This window comes from Tasmannia lanceolata, unplaced genomic scaffold, assembly GCF_043159265.1.
Source record: "Tasmannia lanceolata isolate RefF3 unplaced genomic scaffold, GAP_Taslan_0.1 ptg000025l, whole genome shotgun sequence".
In the NCBI taxonomy this organism is placed as follows: Eukaryota; Viridiplantae; Streptophyta; class Magnoliopsida; order Canellales; family Winteraceae; genus Tasmannia; species Tasmannia lanceolata.
In genome coordinates, this window is record NW_027518702.1 from 6,412,348 (window position 1) to 6,438,921 (window position 26,574).

General features: G+C 39.4%; 1 protein-coding gene and 2 pseudogenes across 1 annotated transcript; all 3 read right to left on the reverse strand.

The window, feature by feature from the left end:
- Positions 1-3,202: 3,202 nt before the first annotated feature.
- LOC143857586 (mogroside I-E synthase pseudogene) lies at positions 3,203-3,900 on the reverse strand (annotated as a pseudogene).
- A 1,647-nt stretch (positions 3,901-5,547) lies between these two features.
- On the reverse strand, positions 5,548-6,120 carry LOC143857587 (UDP-glycosyltransferase 74F2-like). Its single transcript, XM_077368053.1, has one exon. The coding sequence runs from the start codon at positions 6,118-6,120 to the stop codon at positions 5,548-5,550; it is 573 nt and encodes a 190-aa protein (XP_077224168.1).
- Positions 6,121-8,684: 2,564 nt separating this feature from the next.
- Positions 8,685-11,063, reverse strand: LOC143857589 (mogroside I-E synthase pseudogene; annotated as a pseudogene).
- Positions 11,064-26,574: the final 15,511 nt, after the last annotated feature.

The window sequence follows — 26,574 nt, forward strand, 5'->3', positions numbered from 1 at the left end:
AATATCCCAGATTCTTCAGATGGGAAGAAACAAAATCTAAACACAAACTAGCCAATCTACTGGAGATGGTGAGATGACTGCAGGATGACGAGGTATAATAATCAAATACTGTTATTTGTTATCTTATTTCGTTCTGCCAGCTACCTAATTTCGAATTCTGAGTAATTGTCTCTCTATTAGGTGCGACTGGACATAGTTCCAGATGATTGTGAGCTCCATCTACTTACAACTCCCGAAGAGCAGGTAAGCATATAATGAAAGATAATATATGTTGTTCATTCTGCTATCTGGTATTTAAACAATGAAAATAAGCAAACACTTGCTTGATCGTGCAGTCAGATGCGGACAACATTCCCGAGGAAAAGGAAGATGGGCAACAATCAGTTGAGATGGAGATGGAACTGCCTGAAGCCGGCCAGCATGTGGTTGAGCCGGAAATGGAAATGTCAGAAGACGGCGAAGAGGCCGTTAACTCAGAAATGGAGTCATCGGAAGAGGGGGATGCCAGTACAAGATTTACGATCCAACACAGAACGTCGCGGGGGGAGAAGGAACTGACATATGACCTACTTGATCCCCACACTCAGGAGAAAGTTATCCCCGATTACTTCAGCAGCGAATTGGAGTTTGTAATTGAGAACCATAATACAATTTATTTACTCTGTTCCATAGTGCATACAATAAACACTTTGATTCTTTCTTCAGTAATACTCTACAAATTACAGTAGAAGTCGCTGCTCAAAAGAGGAGCTGAGGACACTGTATCATTCCGAGGGTCTAGTGCACAGCTCGGTAAGTTCCCGCCTTACTAAGGGCTTACATATATATGGCCGATGCGTATTTCGAATAATTTATCTCATTTAGTTATAAATCTCATTCCCTTGAAGGTGATAAATGTGTAGCCGATCTTTCCATATCCAAGACAGCGGACAAACGATGCATATACTTCCCTACCTATGTCTCAATAAATTCTGAAACTGAACGCTTTAGCATTACCATAGCCTCTGTTTTTATCCCATGCTTATGCGTTGCCCCTTAATTGCCATGCTTTTTAGGAGCTTGTGAAGCATGGTAAGGAAGATGTGACCATCTTCAATTCCTTCCTAAGCGATATGAATGGGGTGGACAGAATCCTAGTCCCGATAGGAGACGGAAAACACTAGATATTATTAATAGTCAGTATGAACGAAGGAAAATATATAATGTATGATTCACTGGCAAGAGCTCATTGTAGGAAGCTTGCAAGGGGAATGGTAAGTTTCTTGCCTAGTGATATTCCATAGTTCGGTACGTTTGGATGGATTTTCTCAATAATCTCTGCTTGCAGATTACTTTCTTTAGGAGGGTTCTAAAAATATTTCAACCTGAGGCGTATACGTGAGAAGATATCGTCGAAACAAGAAGACTAACGCAAGAAAACTCATGAGTACTCCTCCTGCAACGTTAAGACAATATACTCTTCATCTATTTCCAGGTGCAGGTTACATAATATCAACTACTAAAATTTGTATTGTTAGGTTCGACTGTGGGGTGTTCATTATCGAGTTCATAAAAGCTCTATGCCAGTACAAACAAATCGAGTTCATAACATCAAATGTGCATATTCTTCTTCCAATCCTACATCTACCGAGTTGGGTCCTACGGGGGGTGGACATCAATTACCCTAAGCCCACTCAATGGTATACCTTTCGATCTATCAAACTTGGGCCTGCAAATGCATTTGCAAATATCTTTTGAAAAGAATTAATGCTTTTCAGAAAACCTTTGATAAATAATTTATCAAACCGACTGGCCGGTCATTATTTAAAGGGTCTAGTTGAGATTGAAAGTGTAAATGAATTTCCTCTACAAGAGTGGTGGAGGATTCCTTTTTGGGAATAACTATTGATCTCATGAGTTTACATGATGACCCAGTGCTACCATCTGGTAATCCTATTCGGACTACAGTTAGTTAAACCAAAGCCATAAGGTGCGTCCACAGACCAAAACAACCTCTCAGGTCTAAGGATATTTCCAAGGGCCCTGTCAGACAAAATAATCTTACCCAAATCCATATCTATGGGTTATTCTGTAAAGTAAGTTCAGTGGGTGATCCGATCATCACACCCGATGCATGTATGGAGGCAAGATCGATGCTTGTTGTGTACAGGTACGAGATGTCCAATCTCAACCCCAACCAGGAACACTCTAGGTCTCCAAATAACTGGATGGTCATATCTTCCTCCCACATAATCTCTATGTGCATGACCCATCCTATGATGCTACATAAGGACAAACATGTATCTAGTAGCACATCACACACTCCTGTAAGTACCCAATAGATGTCATAAGTCAATAAAACATAGTTTCAATTAGACCTGGCAAAAGCGACCCGTGCCCGCGGGTCGACCCGACCCACCCGCAAATTTGCGGGCACGGGTCTGAGTTTTAGTGACCCATCAAAACTAACCCACGGGTGACCCAACCAGCAAAAACACGGGTCGGGTCGGGTCAACCCACAGGCACCCGCAAGTCACTTGGCTTTTTTAAGGGTGGTGATTTTGTTATGCTAATCTAGTTAGATGGCTTTTTTTCCTAATGTAAAGGATGGTGATTTTGTCATGCTAATCTATTTTTTAAGGGTTTGATGCCTGAATAGGTTATGGCTGGCACCATAGAATATAAATAGGTTGTGGCTAGCACCATAGGTTGATCCCAACCCTCCGATTTGAATGTTAGAGGGTTGATCACTTGATCCTAACCCTCTATAGATAAGAGGGTTAGGATCAACCTATTGAAATGATTTTTGGGGCACAACCTATTTAGGCTGTGGGCCATCTAATGGACGGTTTGGATCATCCCACGGTGCCGGCCATACCCCTCTCATCAAAATCCAGTGATAACATTTTCAAAAATAAACAATTGTTTGAATTTGCGAGTGACCAGCGGGTTGACCCGGCCCACCCGCAGGCCGCGCGGGTCACCTAAATTCTGACCCGCAAAAATGCAGGTCATCTCCTGACCCGACCCGTGTGACCCGCACCCGCATCACCCGCGGGTTGACCCGGCCCAACCCACCCGTTTGCCAGGTCTAGTTTCAATACGAGGTCTAGTTTCAATACGACAACGCAAGCTTTTAGGGTAAACGCACTAATAGTAATTAAGGTGCATTATTACAAAAGTTGAATAGATAACTAGTATCAAATCATACTCAAAAGCTTATCTACAAATTCCTCAATATCTTATCTGAACTTCCACCCTTTTCTAATGCCTCTTTTGCCAATTCCCTCCGTTTACAAGCATTCCTCTTAATCTCTTCTGCTCTTTCTCCCTCCATCACTGCTCTTATAGATCGCTCCACTTCTTCCTTTCTTACAACTTTTTTCTCATCAACCCTAGCTTTCAATCCCACACCCCACACCTCCCCCACATACTTAGCATTAGTGGGTTGGTCAGACCATTGTGGCATGGCCACCATTGGCACTCCTAGGCTTAGTGCCTCCAATATAGGGTTCCACCCACAATGTGTCACAAAGCAACCCACGGCCTTGTGAGCCAACACCTCCGGTTGGGGGCACCAACTCACCACTATCCCCTTCTCTATTCTCTCCTCCACAAACTTACAAGGTAGCTTGTTCTCCTCTGACTCCCTCACTACCCACAAGAAGTAGTAATTTGTCCCTCTAAGTCCCCATGCCAATTCCTCCATTTGCATTGCTTCTAATTCTGCTAGGCTTCCAAATGACACATATACAACCGACCCAATTGGCCTTGCATCTAGCCACTTCATGCATGTATAACTATTTGGGTCTCTAAGGTCGACGCCGCAGTGCTTGTCGCCATTGATGAGATTGTCTAAGTATACAGATGGCACCGCGGGCCCGATCGTCTTTACTCGCAAAAGTCCCTCCATCCAGCTTACTAGCTTGAGAAATTACATGACAAGGTAAACTAGTTAGAAGATTTTTAAGAAATTTCATGAAGGGGAATGAGATTCCCTGCCTTTTCTAGCATTTCACCTCGTTTGTTTTTCTTTGTTCATTATGGCTCTCTCTCTCTCTTTCGATGTAAAATATGTGTAAAACAATTTTTAAGCCCCCTTTTCCACATAAAATGGGTGTATTATTTGTTTTACACCCATTTGTATGTAGAAAGAAATGGTCGTGTTTCTTTGGACATATATATATAGAGGGTGTAAAACAAATTTTACACCCATTTTCCACCCAACGGGTGTGAAATTAGTTTTATACCCATCAATATGTAGGAAGAAATGGCTCTATTTCGTTTGACATAAAATGGGTGTAAAAATAAAATTTTCTGTTTCTTCCTACATACAAATGGGCATAAAACAAATTTTACGCCTAGTTTTTGCTTAAAATGGGCATAGATACGCCAAAAGTAACCAAGTATAACATGGAAATCATTTCCTAGAAAAGGATAAAGAAGAAGAGTAGAAATATCATTTCCCTTGAATGAAGCATTGAATCAAAGGTCAATAACTTGTATTTGACACTTTTAGAGCCTCAATCTGGACCGTTCATGTTGACTGGACGATCATAACCATAATAACCGGATCCTTTCTAGTTGGATGGCAAGCTTGTTTCCCCGAAAACTTGCTTCCGATGCTATTTTCTTCTCACTTTCCAATTTAGAAGAAGCGTGCTTCCCAAATGCTTCCTACATGTTTCTTTAAATTTAGAGTACGCTTCATATTCAGGTGATTGTTTCTTCTTGAAAGAATATTTTCTCCCTTTGATAATGTTGATGGATCGTATTTGAGAAACAAAGTGCATTCAAAACCTGAAAACTCATCTTAAGATTCAAATGAAAATTATGTGGATCATTTTCCAAAAGCTTAACATTAAATATACATGAATAAAACAGTTAGTCTCTATTCATTTTGAGTCCAGAACTCATTGGACCTTGTTCGTTTTGGATTCTTAGAAGTCCAAAATCTGATAATGGGACTGAGAATTGCATTTAATTTTGAGTCCAATAATCAGTTTTGGACTCAAAATCAATTCTCAAAATTCAAAACCAACCGGGCTTTTTTGGACTCAAAACTGGACCTTATGGACTCAAATTCAATTGTCTAAATCCAAAATGAATAAGGCCTTAGGATTGCTTGGTCAAATCATTATAGCATGGCCCATTGTCTTGGATTTTGAGAACAGATTGTAAGTCCAAAACTGATTATTAGATTCAAAACCAAGGTCCTAATGTCTTTGATTTTTTAGAACCGATGGTGAGTCCAAAAATCAGTGATTTTTGGACTCACAACCAGTTCTCAAAATCCAAAGCAAGCTGGACCTTAGTAAGACAACCTCATGATACAATTAAGGGCCTATTTGTTTTGGATTTTAAGAACTGATAATGACCCCAAAACTGAGTATTGGCCTCAAATTTATGTTTAATTTTGATTCCAATAATCAGTTTTGGACTCACAGTTGGTTCTTCAAATCCAAAACAAACAGGGCCTAAAAATCACTATCCCATATCCAACCAAAGAAGTATAATAAAATTAAGACCCACCTCACCTTCCAGCATCTCAAAACTGTTAACAAAGACTCAGTCTGCCTTCTCCAAATTAGAGAACTGTTCCAAAAGAGACTCCAAGACAACTGGGTAGGATTCAGGCGCTGAAACAAAAGATGGAAGGTCTGATATGCCCAAATGAGGCAACCCAGACGCCGAAACTGGTGTCCCTACCAATTCCGCAGCCAGCTTTCCTTGGTGCACAAGATAGTAGATGGCATCCACGGCGCACGACTGCGTGAAGAAAGGCCCCCCATATAGGCCGAGTCGCTTGGCCACCTCGAGAGCCCAAGGAATAATACTATCATAAATGATGCAAGAGAAATAATCCTTAGAGTCACATTCATGTTTCTCTATAAAATTGGCTAACATTTGTGAGCCATGGGTAAAGAAATGTTTGAAGTCAGCTGCACCTTCTTCATCGCAGATAGGTTCGACCTTGATGAAGCGGTGCCCAAAATGCATCAACTTTGTAATGGACATGGTGGAGGTTAGTGTGACGTTGAGGCCTTTAGAGGCTAAGCGTTTGGCAAAGTGGAGCATTGGGTTTGTGTGTCCTTGGGCAGGAACATGGGGGGCTTTATCTCTTTTCTCTTTCTTCTCCATCCCTATATACTTTTTTTTTCTCTGAAGTCTATATACTGTTGTAGACTAATGTGAATAAGGGAGGAGTCACATTTTATAGGAGTAGAGGGAGATTATTTTAATTGACTCCAATTGTCTGGTTTGATTAGTTTTAAGTCTTTGTGTCTTTTCTTAATGGACTAGAGAATACTGCGGCTAGAGTTAGAATAATTGTGCCTTGGATTGTCCTAATTTTTTATTTCCTTATTCGCCCTCGAAAGAGTAATGGAGGGATAAGAAATTGAAGAAACCCTCCAAGATAACCATTCTGGCTTCAGTCGACAAAGAATCTGACTCATCTAGCATTTTGCGTCTGTGATTTTATGGATTTGGGTTTCTAACTTTTCTGAATTTTCATTTAAGAACGCCTAAGTTTTTCAGAATCATTAACTTAATTTGTTGATTTCTTTGAATGTTTCTGTTATAACCATAGATAATATTAGGGCTGTTGATGGACCCTAGAGGATCTGATGTATCCAAAGGATCCAATGTTAATGGACAGGATTTGGGCATAACAATTCGATTCGGACCATGTTCGTTGAATCCGTATCCTAAGATCTGAAATTATTTGGGATCGTGATCTAGACCTAGCAATAAATCCAATAGTGCGTCTTAGATCCGAATCAATGGTGTCAATATGGAAAATGCCATTAGAGTTAGGGAGATGATTTTTTCACAAGCGCCCCCCCCCCCCCCCCCCCCCCCCACCCCAACACAATTCACGTTAAAAGGGGGGCGCATTATCCTTAGGGAGGATCATCTCCCTTAGAGATAATATCAATTGTCTCCAAGAGAACCTAGCAGGTTCAGACAAAATGGAGTTTCTAAATCTATGCATAAGATGAGCATAAGATGCTTGTTTGGGGTTCCCATGTCGATACCCAGTTCTTTAGCATTTAACATTTGGAAGCCTTTGTTATCTTTTCTTTCTGATTCACTCTTTGATTCTATTTATGGTGTTCCAAGTGTTGCAGCCAAATTCCCCATCTCTTTCTTTTTCTACTGAAGTGAATTATTAGCTACTGAGGACTCTTTCTCCATTGGATCCAACCTCGTGTAAATCGGAGGTCAAATGAAGAAGTTAGGATTCCTCAAAGATGTGAAAAATCGGCAAAATCTGCTAATTTGCGGTCTTGGGGAAAACCCCAATTTTGCGGATTTGGATGCCCGAACATAAGGGTTCGAACGCCTGAGGGAGGGTTCGCACAATATGATTCACTTTACTCACATCCAAATATATTTGAGCATTAATTAACCACATGCCCAATTAATTCACTTCAGTCCCAACCAATAGGATTTAAACATGAATTAACCAATAAGCTTTAAGTATTAATTAAGCACATGTTAATTAAAACAAGTACCCACCATAATATAGAGCATCTCCTCCTTAGTACATGTTTATGCACGCTAGCTATGTATGGTGCACCTCCTTCCTGTATGTGGATCCAATCCATTCCACGAGTACGATCAAATCTGAAACTCGGATTGTCTAATAATCCAAAAGGGTCGAGCGAGTTGTGAGTGGGATCGTCGCAGGGATCCAATGGTCATTCTGGTAGGGCCCACCATCTGCCCAACTGCGATTTCAAGTAATGTAGTTAAACTACGATTGCATTAGGCAAGTGGCTCCCACCAGAGCATTACCCTGAATAAGACCATCAGATCTAAATACCCCATGCACATCCAATGTGCATATTCTTCTTCCAATCCTACATTTACCGGGTTGGGTCCTAAGAGGGTGGACATCAATTATCCCTGGGCCCACTCAATGGTATACCTTTCGATCTATCAAGCTTGGGCCTGCAAATGCATTTGCAAATACCTTTTGAAAACAATTAATGCTTTTCAGAAAACCTTTGATAAATAATTTATCAAACAGACTGGCTAGTCATTATTTAAAGGGCGTAGTTGAGATCGGAAGTGTAAATAAACTTCCTCTACAAGAGAGGTGGAGGATTCCTTGTTGGGAATAGCTATTGATCTCATGAGTTTACCCGATGACCCAGTGCTACCCTCTGGTAATCCTATTTGGACTACAGTTAGTTAGACCAAAGCCATAAGTTGCGTCCACAAACCAAAACGACCCCTCAACTCTAAGGACATTTTCAAGGGCCCTGTTGGACAAAATAACCTTATCCAAATCCATGTCCACAGGTTATTCTATAAAGTGAGTTTAGTGTGTGATCCAATCATCGCACCCATTCCACCTACTTAGGGTCAACTACCCCAATGACCAAGATAGGCCACCCCAATGCATGTATGGAGACAGAATCGATGTTGGTTGTGTACAGGTACGAGATGTCCAATCTCAACTCCAACCAGGAACATTATAGGTCTGCAATGAACTGGATGGCCATATCTTCCTGCCACATAATCTCTACGTGCATGACCTATCCTATGATGTTACCTAAGGACAGACGTGCGTCTAGAAGTGCATCACACACTCTTGTAAGTACCCAATAGATGTCATAAGTCAATAAAACATAGTTTCAATAGGACAACGACAAGCTTTTAGGGTAAACGCACTAACAGTAATTAAGGTGCATTATTACAAAAGTTGAATAGATAACTAGTATGAAATCTTACTCAAAAGCTTATCTACAAATTCCTCAATATTCTTATCTGAACTTCCACCCTTTTCTAGTGCCTCTTTTGCCAATTCCGTCCATTTACAAGCATTCCTCTTAATCTCTTGTGCTCTTTCTCCCTCCATCATTGCTCTTATAGAATGTTGTACTTCTTCCTTTCTCACAACCCTCTTTTCATCAACCCTAGCTTTCAATCCCACACCCCACACCTCCTCCATATACTTAACATTAGTGGGTTGGTCAGACCATTGTGGCATGGCCACCATTGGCACTCCTAGGCTGAGTGCCTCCAATATAGAGTTCCACCCACAATGTGTCACAAAGCAACCCACGGCCTTGTGAGCCAACACCTCCAGTTGGGGGCACCAACTCACCACTAACCCTTTCTCTATTCTCTCCTTCACAAACTTGGAAGGAAGCTTTTTCTCCTCTGACTCCCTCAATACCCACAAGTAGTAGTAGTTTGTCCCTCTAAGGCCCCATGCCAATTCCTCCATTTGCACTACTTCTAATTCTGCTATGCTTCCAAATGCCACATAGACAACTGACCCAATTGGCCTTGCATCTAGCCACTTCATGCATGTATAGCTATTTGGGTCCCAAAGGTTGACACTGCAGTGGTTTTCATCACCATTGATGATATTGTCTATGGATGGCACCGCAGGCCCTATTGTCCTTACTCGCAAAAGCCCCTCCAGCCAGCTTACCACCTTTGGGAAATTACATGACAAGGTAAACTTGTTAGAAGATTATTAAGATATTTCATAATGATATTTCCATGCCTTTTTTTATAATCAGCCCAACCTTATTTTGATATTTGCACAAACCCAGTTGTCTTTTCTTCTTTAATTGGCTCGTGAGAGCTTTTTGGGAAATTTAACAACCTTTTGACAGCTGCTTAAACACTAAAAGACAAGATGGATTCGGGAAAATATCAAAATATGGTTGCGCTGATATCATTTCCCTTTATTTTAAGCTCATTTTATGTCAAAAGAATCAGAAAATCATTTCCTGGAAAAGGCGAACAAGAGAGTAGAAATATCATTTCCCCTGAATGAAATATTAAAACTGATTATTGGACTGAAAATTGCATTTAATTTTGAGGCCAATAATCAGTTTTGAACTCAAAATCAATTCTCAAAATTCATAACCAGCATGCCCTTATTGGACTCAAAATTGGGCCTTATTGGACTCAAAATTAAACACAATTTTGTGTACAATAATCAGTGCTAGAATCAAAATCAATTTTCCGAATCCAAAATGAATAAGGCCTTCGGATAGTTTTGTCAAATCTGTATAGATGGCCCACATAGGATCTGTTTTTATTGGCCCTGTTTGATTTGGATTTTAAGAACCGATTGAAAGTCCAAAACTGGTTATTGGACTCAAAATTAAGGTCCTGATTGGTTTGGATTTTATGAACAGATTGTGAGGACAACTGTAATTTTGAGTCCAATAATCGGTTTGAGGCACACAATATGAACAGGGCCTTAGTAAGACAAGCTCATAATCTACGGCCTTGTTGTTTGTCTCAGATTTTCAAAACTGATTTGAGTTGAAAACCGATTATTGGAATCAAATTTACATTTAATTTTGAGTCCAATAATCAGTTAGGACTCACAGTCGGTTCTTAAAATCCAAAAAAAAAAAAACATAACCTGAATAATTTTATCCCATATGCACCAGAAAAAAAGTTACAATAAAACTAAGACCTACCTCACCCTCCAGCTTCTCAAAACTGTTAACAAGGACCATGTCTGCATTCTCCAAATTGGAGAACTGATTCAAAACAGACTCCAATATAAATGGGTAGGAGTCCGGCGCCGAAACAAAAGATGGAAGGTCTGATATTCCCAATTGAGGCACCCCATGCACCATTTGGGGTGTCCCTACCAATCCTGTGGCCACCTGACCCTGGTGCACAAGATAGTAGATGGCGTCCACAGCACACGATTGAGTGAAGAAAGGCGCCCCATATAGACCAAGTCGCTTGGCTACGTCGAGAGCCCAAGGAATGACACTGTCATAAACAATGCAACTAAAGGGACCCTTAGAGTCACATTCATGTTTTTCTATAAAATTGGCAAACATTTGTGAGCCATGGTCTAAGAAATGTTTGTAGTCAGTTGCACCACTATCGCAAATGGGTTCGACCTTGACGAAGCCGTCCCCGAAATACATCAACTTTGTAATGGAGATGGGGGAGGTTAGTGTGACTTTGAGGCCTTTAGAGGCTAAGCGTTTGGCAAATTGGAGTATTGGGTTTATGTGTCCTTGGGCAGGAAAGGGGAGAACTAGAACATGGGGGGCTTTATCTCTTTTCTCATTCTTCTCCATACCCATAGAATTTATTTTCTGTGAATTAGGGAAGAGTCACATTTTATAGGAGTTGAGGGTATCATGAGACCACTTCCAGAAGATCTGGAGTTTAGTGGGCTGAGTATGGCTCAGAGGGTTGCATTAGAGAGACCCTTTGAAGAAGAGGAGGTTGAAAAATGTGTTTTCTCTATTAGTAAAGATAAGGCCCCTGGTCCTGATGGTTTTTGTTTAGCTTTTTTCCAATCCTGTTGGTCGTATGTAAAAGGGGATATCCTGAAATTTTTTGAGGAGTTCTATCATGGGTTGGCTTTGGATAAAGGCACTGGGGCTACTTTCATTGCCCTTATCCCTAAGGTTCCTGGTGCCTCTAAAATTTCGGAGTACCGTCCAATAAGCTTAGTGGGATGTTTATACAAAGTTTTGGCAAAGGTTCTAGCGGATCGGTTAAAGTTGGTGCTTCCATCCATTATCTCAGATTGCCAAAGTGCTTTTGTGGCTAATAGGCAGATTCTTGACTGCTCATTAGTTGCGAATGAGGCCATTGACTTTTATCTTAGAAATGGCATGGGAGGTTTTATGTGCAAATTGGATATGGAGAAGGCTTATGATAGGGTGGAATGAGATTGCTTAGATTACTTGCTTGGAAGAATGGGGTTTGGAAGTAAATGGAGAGAATGGATGAGGGGTTGTGTCTCTTCGGCTTGGTTTTCCATTCTGATTAATGGGTCCCCTGAAGGATTTTTTAAGTCATCTCGAGGACTTAGGCAGGGTGACCCCTTATCCCCTTTTCTTTTTGTCATCGTGGCGGAGACTCTTAGCAGATTGATGATTAAAGGGAGTGGGTTGGGCTTATTCAATGGTTTTAAGATTGGAAGCCAGCAGGTAGAAGTGTCTCATCTTCAATTTGCTGATGATACGCTCCTGTTTTGTGAACCAAATATGATCCAAGCGATGAATTTAAAATCTTCCCTTAGATGTTATGAGTTGATTACGGGGCAGAGATCCAATTTTCATAAATCTAGATTATATACCCTAAACATCCCGCAGGATGAGGCGCTTGAATTGGCTAAGACTCTGGGTTGTCAGCTTGATCAATTGCCTTCCTCATACCTGGGTCTCCCATTGGGGGTGGGGAGACCAAAAAAATCTTTGTGGGATCCTGTTGTAGAGAGAATTGAAAGGAGGTTGGAATCATGGAAAAGAAATCTTGTTTCTAGAGGGGGAAGGCTTGTGTTGGTTAAGGCGGTGTTGGCCAATATTCCCATATATTTTTTGTCTTTGTTTAAATGCCCGGTCAGTGTTGTATCGCGTATTGAACAAATCCAACGTAGATTTTTATGGGGAGGCAATGAAAGGAAAAAGGGTATTTCTTTGGTCAGTTGGAAGAGTGTGTGCTTACCTGTTAAGAATGGTGGTTTGGGTATTAGGAGAGTGAAAGAATTTAATCATGCCTTGTTAGGAAAATGGTTATGGAGGTTCGGGGAGGAAAATTCTCAGTTGTGGGTTAGGGTAATTGGGAGTAAATATGGGTGCAAGCCGGGAAAGTGGGAATCTAAAAACCATTACAAGAAACAAGGTCTGACTGTTTGGCGTGACATTTTGAAAATGTCATTTGCTTTTCTTTTGAGGGTTAGATTTAGAGTGTATTCGGGGGATCGAATAAAATTTTGGAGGGATGTGTGGTGTGCTGATGAGCCTCTTATGAGTTTATTCCCAAATTTATATCGTGTAGCCGCTGAGAAAGAGAGTTTTGTTTCTGAATGCTTTGCTCGAGAAGGGGGTAGTTTAGTTTGGTCCCCTAGGTTTAGAAGGAACTTCTTTGATCGGGAGCTAGAGTCGGTTGCCCAATTTCTTAAGCTTTTAGATGGTTGCTACATTAAGAGAAGCGGTATGGATAAAAGAGTATGGACTGCGGAATCGTCTGGTTTTTTCTCTGTCAAATCTTTCTATTTCAGCTTGTTGCCTTGCAGTGTATCCTCCATTTCAGCCGAGGTATGGAAATTTCATTGCCCGCCTAGAGTTGGTTTCTTCGGATGGGCGGTATGTCGTGATCGGATTCAAACGATTAACTTCCTCCGGAAGCGCGGTATGATGCTTGTTGACCATTGCCCCCTCTGCTTGAAAGATGGTGAATCTGTGGATCATCTCTTCATGCATTGCTCCTTTACGCGTCAGGTATGGAGTTTGATATTTCTGAGATTTGGCATATGTTGGATTTTTCCATTTTCTATTCCAGAGTTGATTCTTCTTTGGACCTTTGTGCCATGGAAGAAGAAGGGCAAAGTATTGTGGAATTTTTGTCTTCTTGCAACATGGTGGGTGATATGGAAAGAGAGAAACTCCCGTGTCTTTGAAGGAGTTGCAAAATCTCCGTATTGGATATATATGAAAATTATTGCGCTCACTATTTCATGGGCGAGAAGTTTACCGGCTGTGGACCCCGATCCGAGAGAGGCGGCGGCGGTGAGGGACGAGCCCCACGCGCTAACAGTCTCTATGGATCATCCACGTGAATGGAGAGCTCTACCAAGGAACTCTCGAAAGAAGTGCCTCTCACAGCATGAGTGGCGATATAAAAGGTGAGATACCTCTCGATTCGGGGACTAGCCCAGATTCGAGGCGTACCTTAAACAAAAGAAGAGTCGCCATCCAAGGAAGTGGGCCAAGGATCCCATACTATGCTCTGTTGCAACGGATAACCAGAGATTATAAAAAGAGGGTTCGTGCCTGGTTACGAATTTGGAAGGTCTAAAGAGCACCTCATCCGCCCAAGTGTAAACACCTGGTCTCTTATGCCATTTATTTAATGATTTTGAAGAGTTTTGAGCAAAAGTCATATGAAATGAGAATCAATATCTCCGAGAAGACGTCTATCTAATCATGCATGTCTCGGAGATGAATTATAATCACACATAAAGAAATGAAATAAGTGTCGCCTAAGCAAAACTAGGTTATAAGTGACATGCCTAATGGGTGTCTAAGTTCTGGTGAACAAACACATGCATGACACACCAAAAAAGTATAAGGTCTGCGCAATAAAGTAAGAAAACACTGCAAAACATAGAAAATGACTCGATACCATACAACCCTAAAACTCTAATCTATACCTAGGCCCGAGTCTTTAGATGATCTGATGTTCATCCAAAGAAGCCTACGTATCCCCGCCTCCACGAGAATCAAGGCAACGTAGTTCTTCGCACCTATTCTAACCTATGATGCCTAAGACATCTAGACCTCTATCCTAGACTCGATTTAAAAGACCGGACTAGTTCTTAAAGCTTCTTGTGTGATTATTTAAATTCCAATGGATTGTAGATTTTAGGACACCCTATATGCCCTAACTAAATGCAGGTTAGCTCTAAGCTAATGCAGGTGGTTCCTATAATCTATATGTAGCTAGGCTGTATATCCTAAGAAAAACAGTAGGATCTATCGCATCTTAGACCTAGTCATCAATTGGCGATGTGGATCACCAACTGACCGGACGGAGGCGTAAAACTCCTAGCTAGGACTCACTCCTAACTCTAACACAAACAAATAAAACACACAACAAACAAACAACAAACAAGGGAGCAACTCCTGACTCAAAAACTCTCTAACTAGGACAACCTCCTGACTCTAGAGGAAGATCCTTTCGAAAAAACAATATTTTGAAAGATTTTTTTTTGTAATTTTGAAAGATTTAAAATGCTTATTTTTAAAGGTTTGGCTGGACTTGGGATGAAGATCCCAAGCTGCACTACGTACCCTGTGGAAGGGATCAAGCCAACGTAGTTCGGAACAGATTTCCTAACTACTCCTAATGACTCAAGATTTTTGAGATATTTGAATTTTCAGATGTTTTTGATATTTTGGTTGTTTTATAGTGTTTTTTGAGTTTTTGACGCAAGAGGACTGAATCCTATCATCATAAGGGGAGGACAGACTCCTGAAATTCCGCAAAGGTTGGACAGCATCCTATGCTTTGCGGGGGGAATGAACAGAATAACAACTCTGCAAGGGTTGGACAACATCCTATACCTTACAAGAGCGGAGAGAAAAACACAAGATTTGATGAGAGGTTGGATAAAATCCTAACCCCTACGATGATAGGACTGACTCCTGAAAGAAAGACAGACTCTCTAGCTAAGGACAGACTCCTAGGCTAAGACTGACTCTGAAAATAGGATTCTAAGAAGGAGGTGCTAATGAGACAAAGCCTGTCTCCTAAAAGAAAATGAGATAAAGAAGGGTGCTAGTGAGACTATCAAGCTAAGATAAAGCTCACAAGTAACAAGGAAAAAGAGACCTTGCACATATTTAGCAAAGGTAAAACACCCAGCCGGGCCGGACAGCTACCTAGCCCTAGGGTGCAGCAAATGTGCAACCCAATACCCATAAGGATCGGGGTATGATGCCAAGCCGAGTAAGGTGTTCTCCCAAAACCAAAAGATGCACAAAGAGGAGGTTTAGTAAAAGAATGAGACTGGGTAAGTCTCCTAAACACAAAGATGAATTCCAAGAGAGGTGCTGACGAGACATGGCATGTCTCCTAAGGATGGACTCACTAATGAGACAAAGCTTGTCTCTAAATGATACAACTTTCTCTATCTGAGACATAGCCTGTCTCCCTGAGAGGGCTCTAGAGAACTCTTTCATTGCCCTTGCAATGAATGGATTTCTAATTTCTAGGGGATACACACCATAAAGACTTGGACAAGTCTTTTAAGCAAAGAAGGGAGTGCTACTTGGACTGAGTGAGTCCCCTAATGATGGGCTTGGGCTAACGCCTTCATCACCCTTGCAACGAGAGGGAATTTTAATATCTAAAGAATTTAACAAAAATCTAAAAGACTGTGTTAGTCTATCAAAGAGAGAAGGAAAGTCTACCAGATAATCACAAATTCCATTCTATTCTTATTAAAAAAAATCAAGTACTAAACAAAGAAAAATTTTCAATAAAACAATACACGATCTATAGCAATTATAAAATGATAAACAACATTAATTAGTCCAGACCAGCCGCTGGATAGCCTAATAAAGTAAAAACAATATCAAACACTTCAAAACCAACCACAAACCCCAATACGGGGACTCCAATGAAATCAGATGATGCCAAAGTAATCATCTGATATCAAATACATATGATAATATTTCTAATCCCGCCTTGAGATCAGACAGTACTCATGTCGATAATATCGAACAGAGTAGTCATCTGATCTCCTTCTTCCTATTAACAATTTATTTAAATAAATAAGAATGAGTATAAGAAGCTTTGAGATAATCACACCTGAATAATCCATTTATCTTCAGAATCTAACTCAAAACTATAAGATGAAAGAGAAATATTAAATTTCCAACAGATTATAGAAACACATTAAATGATATTTACATCACCCTAAAAGATGGGCTTCGGATAACTCCTTCATCGCCCTTTGCAATAAAGAAGAGCAAGGGTTCAAAGGATGTCTAAAAAGCTAAGAAACTTCTATCTAAAGAAGGAGAAAGAAAATAGGGGTGCTACCATAGCAAGGTATAATATTCTGATTTCATACTCATTCTAGATACAAATATTATAACAAAATAGATATAACAAAATTATAAGGAATGATAAACTGAACATAGAGCTACATGTATCAATAAAATTTCCCTATGCAACTATGACAACCTGTCTGGATAAATGCACTAAGCACAAATCAAAGATAAAAGCAAACTACAAGTCTAAATTCTAAAAAGATTTAAAACTAAATGTATCTATACAGAATCATATAGGAAAAGGGATTTCCAATTAAAAACCGCATCTCTAGAAGAGATCATAGTATCATTGATTCTAGCACATCACAATATCACTGAAGAATGTACAACTAAGACTCCCTATGTTCCTTATAACATTTAATCAAAGGTTATTATAGTTCCCAAAATAGAAATTCTAATAAACTAATGAGGGTCAAAAGACAAAAATGGCTCCATATAACTGTTAAACATGGATCTGCTAATATTATAATATTTTGATCTACTAATCTTGACATTATCATCACAGTAGCCCCTGTGCAAGGCTAGAATTGGTGCAAAAGAAATTGAAAAATATGCACAAGTTCAGGGCCTATCAAATTACATATATAAGATCAGATTTCACAAACACAGGAATATGACACCCATAGAACAGAATTTGTAAAAACAATTAGCCTCAATCCTTTTATCATGTTTATATGATCACCATGAACATTATGACATACGTCATCCAGAATTCTTAGCATTCCATTGGCAAAATATTGATTTAAGCATTTGCACAATAGCATGAATTAAAGAAGTGACAAAATTTCTAGCAATTTATTACCATACTCCAATTACAGTAATTATTAAGCAAATAAACTTACCTGATCTTTTCCAAAGTACTGAGATTTAGCAAGATCAAACGAAATAGAAATGATGTCCAGATTCCATACAGAGCCACTGAACTCTTATTTGATTAGATCGACCAAGGATTTGCAAAGATTTCTTCTCTTTCAGCTTTTCAGAATTTTCGCCCGAAGCCGGCAAAATCAACCGGATCCCAACCGGAAATGATGATCTTCTCTTTCTCTTTTCAAAATTGGAGATCTTCAGAACAGGGAGAGCGAAAATAGATTGTCTGAGGATTTGAGAAAATTCAAATGATGCTGCTCTATCAACCCCAAAATCATGGAATAGGCTTCGAAGCTACTCTTTTTTACAGAGAACATGAAAGAAATCTAAGATTTTGAAAGAAAAATCAGATCTTCGAAAGGTCGGTCAGAAGTTGAAGTGATTTTAGCCTGAAATCTCATAGAGCAATTTCTCTTTGGAAAATCAAAATCAACGATCTTATTCGAAACTTGAACGAAAATATTCAACGAAAACAGAGCTTCAGCTTCTTTTAATTGACACAGAGAAAAAGAAGAAACAAAGAAAAGGTGAAGAGGAAAGGAAAATGGTAGGGTTTGAAGAAGGGAATTTCTCTTCTCTTTTTTACTCTCTCTCTCTCTCTATCTCTCTCTCTCTCTCTCTCTCTCTCTCCCTGTTTGAACGAAAATGAGAGAGTCCTTGCTTGGATCGGAAATTTAAAGAAAAAATTTCTCTCTCTTGCTCTCAGATCGCAGATCTCTCTCGGAGTTTAGAGGATCGGCCGGAGCTCAAACTCACCGGAAGATGTAGATCGGAGAAGATGAAGAATAGGATTAGGGTTAAGAGTTAGAAATCTGAGATTTAGGGTTTGACAAAAAAGGTATAGAGAAAAGCCTAAGGTTCTACGGAAGAATAAGGAAGATGAATGGCAAGAGGATACCGACCGGAGTCTTGCAGGAGAAGAAGATCGGAGGAAAGTGAGATCGAAGATTTAGGTTTTCGGTTTAGAATTTGGGGGAAAATGACAGAAAAGGAAGGGTTTTATCAAGAAAGTAAAGAAATAAAATGAGAAAACAGAGATTTATATGAAGAATGAGTATGAAGATGAGCGGTAGCTATTGTGAGCTTGCCGGAGGAGGATCGGAGTCGTAAAAGGATCGGTGCTGTGTCGGAGAAGGAAAAGGAGGGAGATCTGCCGGAGATAAACCAGAGATGGATCGGAGTCGTGCCGGAGAAGATGCCGGCGGAGGAAAACCCAGGTTTTCTCTGCAATCTCTCTCTCATTTTCCGATTATGAACAGTGTATTCTCTCTTTTTTTCTTTTTTTTTCGGCTTTTTTCGTATATATAGAAAAAAAAGGTGATTGATAATGGCACTACTGCTTGATGGGCGCACGAATGCGCGACCCCATCTGGCTAAATCACCCCCCACACTTTGATAACTGTACAAACTCCACTTGTCTTTTCCGAATTTTTTTGTCGGATTTTTCTGAAACTTTGCCGGGGCATTTCTGAGGTTTTAAGGCTTCTAAAAATGTATTCATGGGTATTTAGGGGCTTGATTTGACTTGGATTTTTCTTAAAATACAAGGATTTTAGGGGAAAATGAAAATTTAGTGGGCCACCCTTCATTGCACTATACACACTCTCTCAGCCTTTTTGCTAGGCAAATGAGCTCCGATCTCGATGAAATTTTGCAGGGGGTTAGGAGAGACCCTAATCCAGACTAGGGTGAAGCTTGGGACCCTATTGGTTTGATTTGGTCGGGTTCTGCTCAAAATTGGAGGGCTTAGGGGTACAGTCAAAATGGGGTGTCTACACCGGCTTTCCGTTTTGTATCGGCCTTTGACTTATGGGAGGGTTGGAGGATTGTTTGCTTTAGTAGGAAGATCCGGCATCCGATTGTTCAGAGATGGGAGGCTCCGCCTATTGAAATGTTCAAAATTAACTTTGATGGATCGAGTATTGGGAACCCGGGCCCGGCCGGTGTTGGTGGGTTGTGTCGGGATGCTTGTGGTGAAGTTATATGGGCTTTTGCCGGCCCTCTTGGAGTTTGTAATGCCTCGGAGGCCGAGGTGAGGGCGGTTTATCATGGCATAAAAAGGCTTGAGAGAGATAGCATGGATATCACTATTGTGGAGGGAGATTCTTTGAATGTGATTAAATGGTTGAAGGGGTTGGTGTCGCCTCCTTGGAGATTTTCTTCTATTTTTGATGAAATAGATGATTTAATTGCGGGCTCATCTATTGTTTTCAATCATGTTCGGCGATCTGCTAATGGGGAGGCGGACTCCTTGGCTAGAAGTGGGGTTAGGAGGTTGGAGTTGGAGTGGTTTGACTTCCTCCCTCCCTGAGATTTGTCTTTCTTGTTATTGTTGTTTTATTTTCTTGTAATTTTGGTTGAGGCCCACCTCGGTCCCCTTCCTTTTTAATGAATTCATCTTGCCATTTCAAAAAAAAAAAAAAGGGAGATTATTTTAAATGACTCCAGTTGTCTGGTTTGATTAGTTATAAGTCTTTGTCATTTCCTAATGGACAAGAAAATTCTGCCTCTAGAGTTAGAATAATTGTGGCTTGGGTTGCCCCAATTTTCATTTCCTTACTTTAAGAACCTGTTTGGATTGCAAGAATTTTAAGAAAAGTTTGGAATGAAAAAAAAAAATCTAGAATTTCCTACTTTTTTATACATCCAAAAAGCTAACTTGAACCAACCCCATTCAATTTTTACTCAAAGGGGCCTTCAACTTATGATAATATCTCTCTAAGTTAACCTTAATCGTATCATTTGCCTCTAAATTGTGAAAAGAATAAATTTTAATGAGAAAAAGATTTCCAGTAGAAATATTTTTCTTGCAATCCAAACAAGGAAATGCCAAAGACTTCTTCACCACTCAAAAGAGTTATGGAGGGATAGGAAATTGCCAAGATCTCCATTTTGGCCTCGGGCGACCAAGAATCTCACTCATGGGCTATCATTTCTATCATTTCCATGCTATCCTCATCTAGCATTTAATTTTTCTGAATTATCATTTAACGACGCCTAATCTGAAATTTTTTTCAGAATCAATAACTTAATTTGTTGATTTCATTGAATGTTCTGTTATAACTATAGATAATATTAGGGCTGCGATGTGGGTCCAAAGGATACAATGTTAATGGACATGATTTGGGTAAAACAATTGGATCCGGACTGTGTTCGTTGAATCTATATCCTAAGGTCTGAAATTATTTCGGATCGTGATCTAGATGGTGCGTCTTAGGTCCGAATCAATGGTGTCACTTTCAAAAATACCTTGGTATCAAATGCCTCCCAAGAGAACATGAGATGGAGTTTCTAAATCCTAGCAGGGTCAGACAATATGGAGTTTCTAAATCCATACATATACGAAGAGCATGAGATGCTGGTTTGGGGTTCCCATGTCAATACTCAGCTCTATAGCATTTAACATTTGGAAGCTTTGGTTATCTTTTCCTTCTGATTCGCTCTTTCATACTCTTTATGGTGTTCCTAGTGTTGCAGCCAAATTCCCTGTCACTTTCATTTTCTACTGAAGTTATTATAGCTGCTGAGGACTCTTTCTTCTCATGTTGTTGTTATATGGTTATCTTTTCTCCCTTCTTGTTATATGTTTAATCTTTTCCCTGTTGTTCAATAGAAGAAGTCAATGAGCAAACATTTCAGAGGGTAGCCTATTTACCATGTGGCGCAACAAATGGACGGTTTGGATCATCAGGATTAACATTTCTTCGGAATAGATTAATGGTGCCTTAGTCTTAAATTGTTCATTAGTTGTTAAAGACTTATTATAATACCATAGATCTTCTATGATAGCATCTTATGGCTATAAGTGATAGTACAAAAACTCTATACAGATCTTGTAATTGAAGCATAAGATAACAGCATTTAATCATGTAAGTGAAAGATGAGAATTTATATGATGGGTGGCCGTGAAAACACTGGTTTAAAATCGACTGGTTTAAACCTCCACAAATTTGTTTTCTAGGCCAACCGAGTAGATATAGATATGTTATCTACTCGATCGATTGAGGGACTGCACATTTGGAAACTTCAATAGATCGGAGGGTTAGATCATCCTATTGAAATGATTTTAAGTCCGTAGCCTATTTACCATGTGGCGGAACAAATGGACGGTTTGGATCATCCTATGGAGTGCGCAACAAATGGCCACCATCATACCCCCAGAGATATTCAATTCATTCCATGGCCAAAAAAACCACTACCGAGGCGGAGGCGACTCCGACGCAACAAAAAGCCATTTCAAGAAAGCAAAAACGAGGCCAAGAAATTGAAGAAATCTTCTCCTCCAAGAAAAAGAGTAAAAAATCAGACACAAAACAAAAAGGAGAAGAAGAAGAAGCAGCTAAAGACGCGAATACGAAACCCCTGAAGGATACAAAGACAAAGAAGAAAAACAAGAAGGAGAACAAGGTTTCTTCAAAAGGAGATGGAATTTTCAATCCAGAACCTCGGCCGAGGCATAAAACCCTAGATGGACTCACCATCTACTCTGCAGATGAACTTGGAGTAGGAAAATCGGATGCTGGAGGTACGGCTCTCTGTCCGTTTGTTTGTTCTTGTTGCTTTTGATTGGATTCTGTGGAGAATTTGGGTTTTTCCCATCTGGGTTTTGATTATTTGAGTAGAAAAAAACTAGGGTTTTTGGATTAGGTTTGATGGGTTGTTCCGGGATTCATCATATTCTTGTTGTAAACGGTTAGATTGGTTTGAATTTTGGTTTTACCCATCTGGGTTTTGATTATTTGAATAGAAAAAATCTGGGGTTTTTTAATTAGGTTTGGTGGGTTGTTCTGGGATTCATAATATTGTTGGTGAAAACGGTTGGATTGGTTTGAATTTTGGTTTTTCCCATCTGGGTTTTGATTATTTGAGTAGAAAAAATCTAGGTTTTTGAATTAGGTTTGATGGGTTGTTGTCGGATTCATCATATTGTTGGTGAAAAAGGTTGGATTGGTGTTTTTTTTGGGTTCTATGAGGATGTACAATTCAACCTGTTTAGTTTAATTTTAATCTAATTTTGTTTGTATTAGCTTCCTATTGTAGTAATTCTTTAGTTCTAATACCGATACCGGGCTTCGGATTTTAGGGATTTCCTTCAGTCGAATCCTAATAACAGTTCTTGGCAGCTCTTGACATAACCTAAGGCCATGTTTGGATTGCAAGAATTTTCTGGAAAAGTTTGGAAAGGAAAAATATTTCTAAATTTTGCTACTTTTTTACACTAAAAAAGATAAGTTGAACTTACCCTATTCAATTTTTATTTAGAGGGACCTTCAATTTTTTTATCTTGTCCCTCTTAATTAACCATAGTTATGTAATCTCCCTCTAAATTGTGGAAAGGAAAACAGTTTCTCGAGAAAGAATTTATGCCAGAAAGATTTTTCTTGCAATCCTAACTGAGTATAAGAGAACTGGAAAATGTTATTAGATAATTTTCTTGGTATTAGCTCTTTGAAAGGACCTAAGAGAAGAACTGAAAAATGTTCTTATATATTTTAATGATAAACAAATAGAAACAGATACGAACCTCCCCATTAAAAACAAATAGAAACAGAAAGGAGAAGTGATTAAGAAGTTTACAAAGTGAGGGCTGTTTCATAGCAATGAAGTTATGTTTTGTATCGCAATATTATTGAGAACTTCCAACAAGTAGTTAGGTTTCAATCTAGCAAATGCTCCAAAATTTTTCTTTAAAGTTTTTTGAGCTGTGTATGACACATTTAGTAGAAAAGATCACATTGCTACCTTCAATGGAAGAGTAAATGGATGGAAAGATAGGGTAGAGTAGAGTCCTGTTTAAACACGGCAAGAAAAAAAATTTCATAGTCTTTTTGGTGGTTAGTTTAGGGGTGAAAAACTGTCAATGTAAACGTATGAGTCAATGATATGAAGATCCAGATTTTGGAGGATCACGAATGGAAGTAGTGGCAAGAATGCATGAAATATCTAAGAACTAAAGGATTTGTTTCAATTTGCATCCGTTTTTGGGTGACTACAGAGTTAAAATGATAAATAGTCACGTTGTTGGACTGGAATGATAACCAAATACACTGGCTTGAGGTAGAAATGGAGAACCATGTTCATTATGTATATATCTTTTAGTTACTGAGGAATCTGAAGCTATGTGTTAATTTAATTAGTGTCTTTTTTGTTGGTACATTGACTTGTGAAGATAGAATGGTGATTCCTCCCTTAGCATTACAAATAGCAATAGAATATTTTTTGACGAATCTTTTAAGTCATATTTCATTGTCTTTCTGTTGATACATTGACAGGTGAGGTGCTTACTTCTTGGCATGATCCTTTACTTCTTGTTTGCCTCTTTCCTGAGTTACATGGAGTTCAGCAACATATCGTATTGCTCTGATTACTCTAGAGTCTAGACCTGACATTAAGTAATGTATACATGTGTTCTTAACTTTAATTTCTATAAATAATAAAAGAACAAAATAGAAAGTGAAGAAAAGAAAAGAAAATTAAATTAAAAAATCGAAAGCTAGTGTAGACACAATTAAACATTGTCCCGTAATGCTGAAGTGCGGGGCCTACAATCAATTCATGGTATAACCCTTCCTAGGCTTGGCCTCACATGTTAGTAGCAATTTAAAAAAGTGGAAACTATCCATAACTTAAGTTTTTGTAGAACTTTTAAAGAAATTTAAGGAGGTGTGGCAATGGTGATGGAGCCTTGGTAGTTGTTAACAACAGCTCCTTTCTGTTTGCACATTGACCGGTGAAGATGGAACAATGATTCCTTCATTAGCCAAGAGTTTGCTTCTAGGAATCCAATAAATCATGTATGTCAATCTTTTAGTGTGCACACATGGGAAGTGTTTTTTTACAGGCCTTCAAAAGAGACATGGTTCTCAGAGTTGAAAAGAGAAACTGATAATCTGTGAATGATTGAGTTTTATTGATATTAGAAGGGTGTTTGTAGTAAACAGTAAGTGCAAGCTATAGGGATTTTATGATGCAGTTAAAAATACCAAAGTTGCCTTGCATACAAAGAAAACTCTCATCAAATTGGAAAATCCTTGCATAATTTTCTCCTGATAGACAATCCCTTATTTCTTTGAGCAAGCTTTCAAACATCAACTCTACCATAGTCAATGGGCCAGTTTCTTAAACAAGTAATGGCAAGATCATATACTTAGTAACCGATCGATCTCTCCTTAAAAGTTATTCTAAATCTGATTTGATTGGAGATGGACAAGGATCCCAATGGTCAATGCATTTCCATGGATGTTTACTCCTGATAGAGAGTTTAACAGATGAATACAGGTAATTAGAAATTTAATTACCTATATACCATTTGAATTATAGATTGTTGGCATCTTGCCGAAGAATGATTATTATAGTAGTAGCAGTGACTGTACCTAGACTTGTTACAAGGTTTTCATAGTATGCTGTGAACTACTAAATCTATCTGAAGCAAGAGGAAGCATTGCAAGTCACAAGTGGTAGAAGATATGCAACAATTAGGACCCACTTGAGAAGAGTTGAAGATATAGGATGTCCAAACCATAGTTTCAACTCCCCCGCGTCATCATGAACTCCCCGAGTCACCTCCCTTTTACTGTGATCGCATTCTTGTCCAAGTTCGTATTTTGCCCTATAAAGTCCATCAAAATTCCATTGACTCTCCCGAGTTATGACCGTGGCATCCGAGTACTCAGCCGCTTCGATCAAGTGGTCGACTGTGCCGTGTTGAGTCGACTAGGATTTGTTTTGGCCTCATTTTGACCACATCCTTGTTTTAAAACAGTGGTCCAAACTGCTAAACAAATGTAGTTCCACTAAGAAACTACTGCAGAATAAATGCTGCAAAAAGAGGTAGGAGGTCACGATTGATGAACTCGACAACAGGAAAGAGGACTTCTCATAGGTCACATAGTGAACAGATTTGGTATTTGGATATTCTTCGTATCAATGACCTGGCCAATCATGAATGATTCATCATGAGACCATGCAAATAGAAATGATCCCTAAATGATGAAATGAGAAAATAACGAAAAAAATCTATTTATACGGATGATCCGTTCCGCAAGGACCATGATCGGGAATTCTTTGATCATCTTCCTCCGAGGAAGAAGTTATTCTCAGATACAAGGAAATGATTCAGTTCTAGAGCCAAAGATTGTAGTTCTCGAACGAGTAATCAAAAAGATTCTGGAGCATCCTCGGGGTTAGGTATTGTTCCTCCAAAGAGTAAAACAACTTGTGTTGGTGTGGATTGGCTAAAACTTGTGTGAAAGTCTGGAACAAAGAGAACCCAGTGTTATTCATGTCCTAGGTGCTATACTACTGAGCTACCATATGAACAATATTGATTTGTGAATGACAGATGAGGTTCTTTCACTTTGAAATTCTATATGCATTTCAGAGTACAAATGTATATTCAAGGTAATAGCCTTAATTGAAAAAGAGGGCTGCTAGTGAGATGGAATTTCGTTTGAAAAAAAATAGATGATGTCCTTTGATGTGACACATGCGCACGAGGACAAGTGAGCTCACATCTCCGCAAAATGCAAACAATCAAGTGAAAATGACCAAATCAAAGGTCATTTCACCATCGTCTTTATCTCTGAATAGGATCCCATTTTAGAAGTGTTTTCCATTGGAAAAAAAAGAAAGAAAGAAAACTATGAATGTAAGGCCCCGTTTCATTGGGCCTCTTGAGTATGTAAGCTGCTCCCGAGAAGCCCAGGACATTTGGCATCTTGGTTTTCACTGAAAATGGCTTCCCGGAAAGAGCAGATGTTAGTTTTTTTGGAAATTGGAGGCCTCTGCTTCATGCAGAAGTTGGTGCGAGCTCCTTCGATCTTCGATGTGAATCCAACTCCAATTCTCTAGTTACAAACGAACTTCGGCGGGAAGCTAGGTTTTCAAGAAACCCAAAGCCTAGAAGCCGAAAGCTAGAGGCCTGGGCTTCCCCAACAAGCTCTGCCAAGCATGACCTAAGTAATTAGATGGTGAGTTTAGCTATGTAAAAGTGAAGATAGGGGTTTTGGTTAGGTAGATAAGAATTATACTCATTTTAACTAATGGTCCAAAGTTTTGGGATTTTATGAGCTGGATGAGCATAATCTGTATTTCTAGATTGGTTAAGATTTTGAGGTGAAATAACCAAGGGGCTGTTTGGATACGT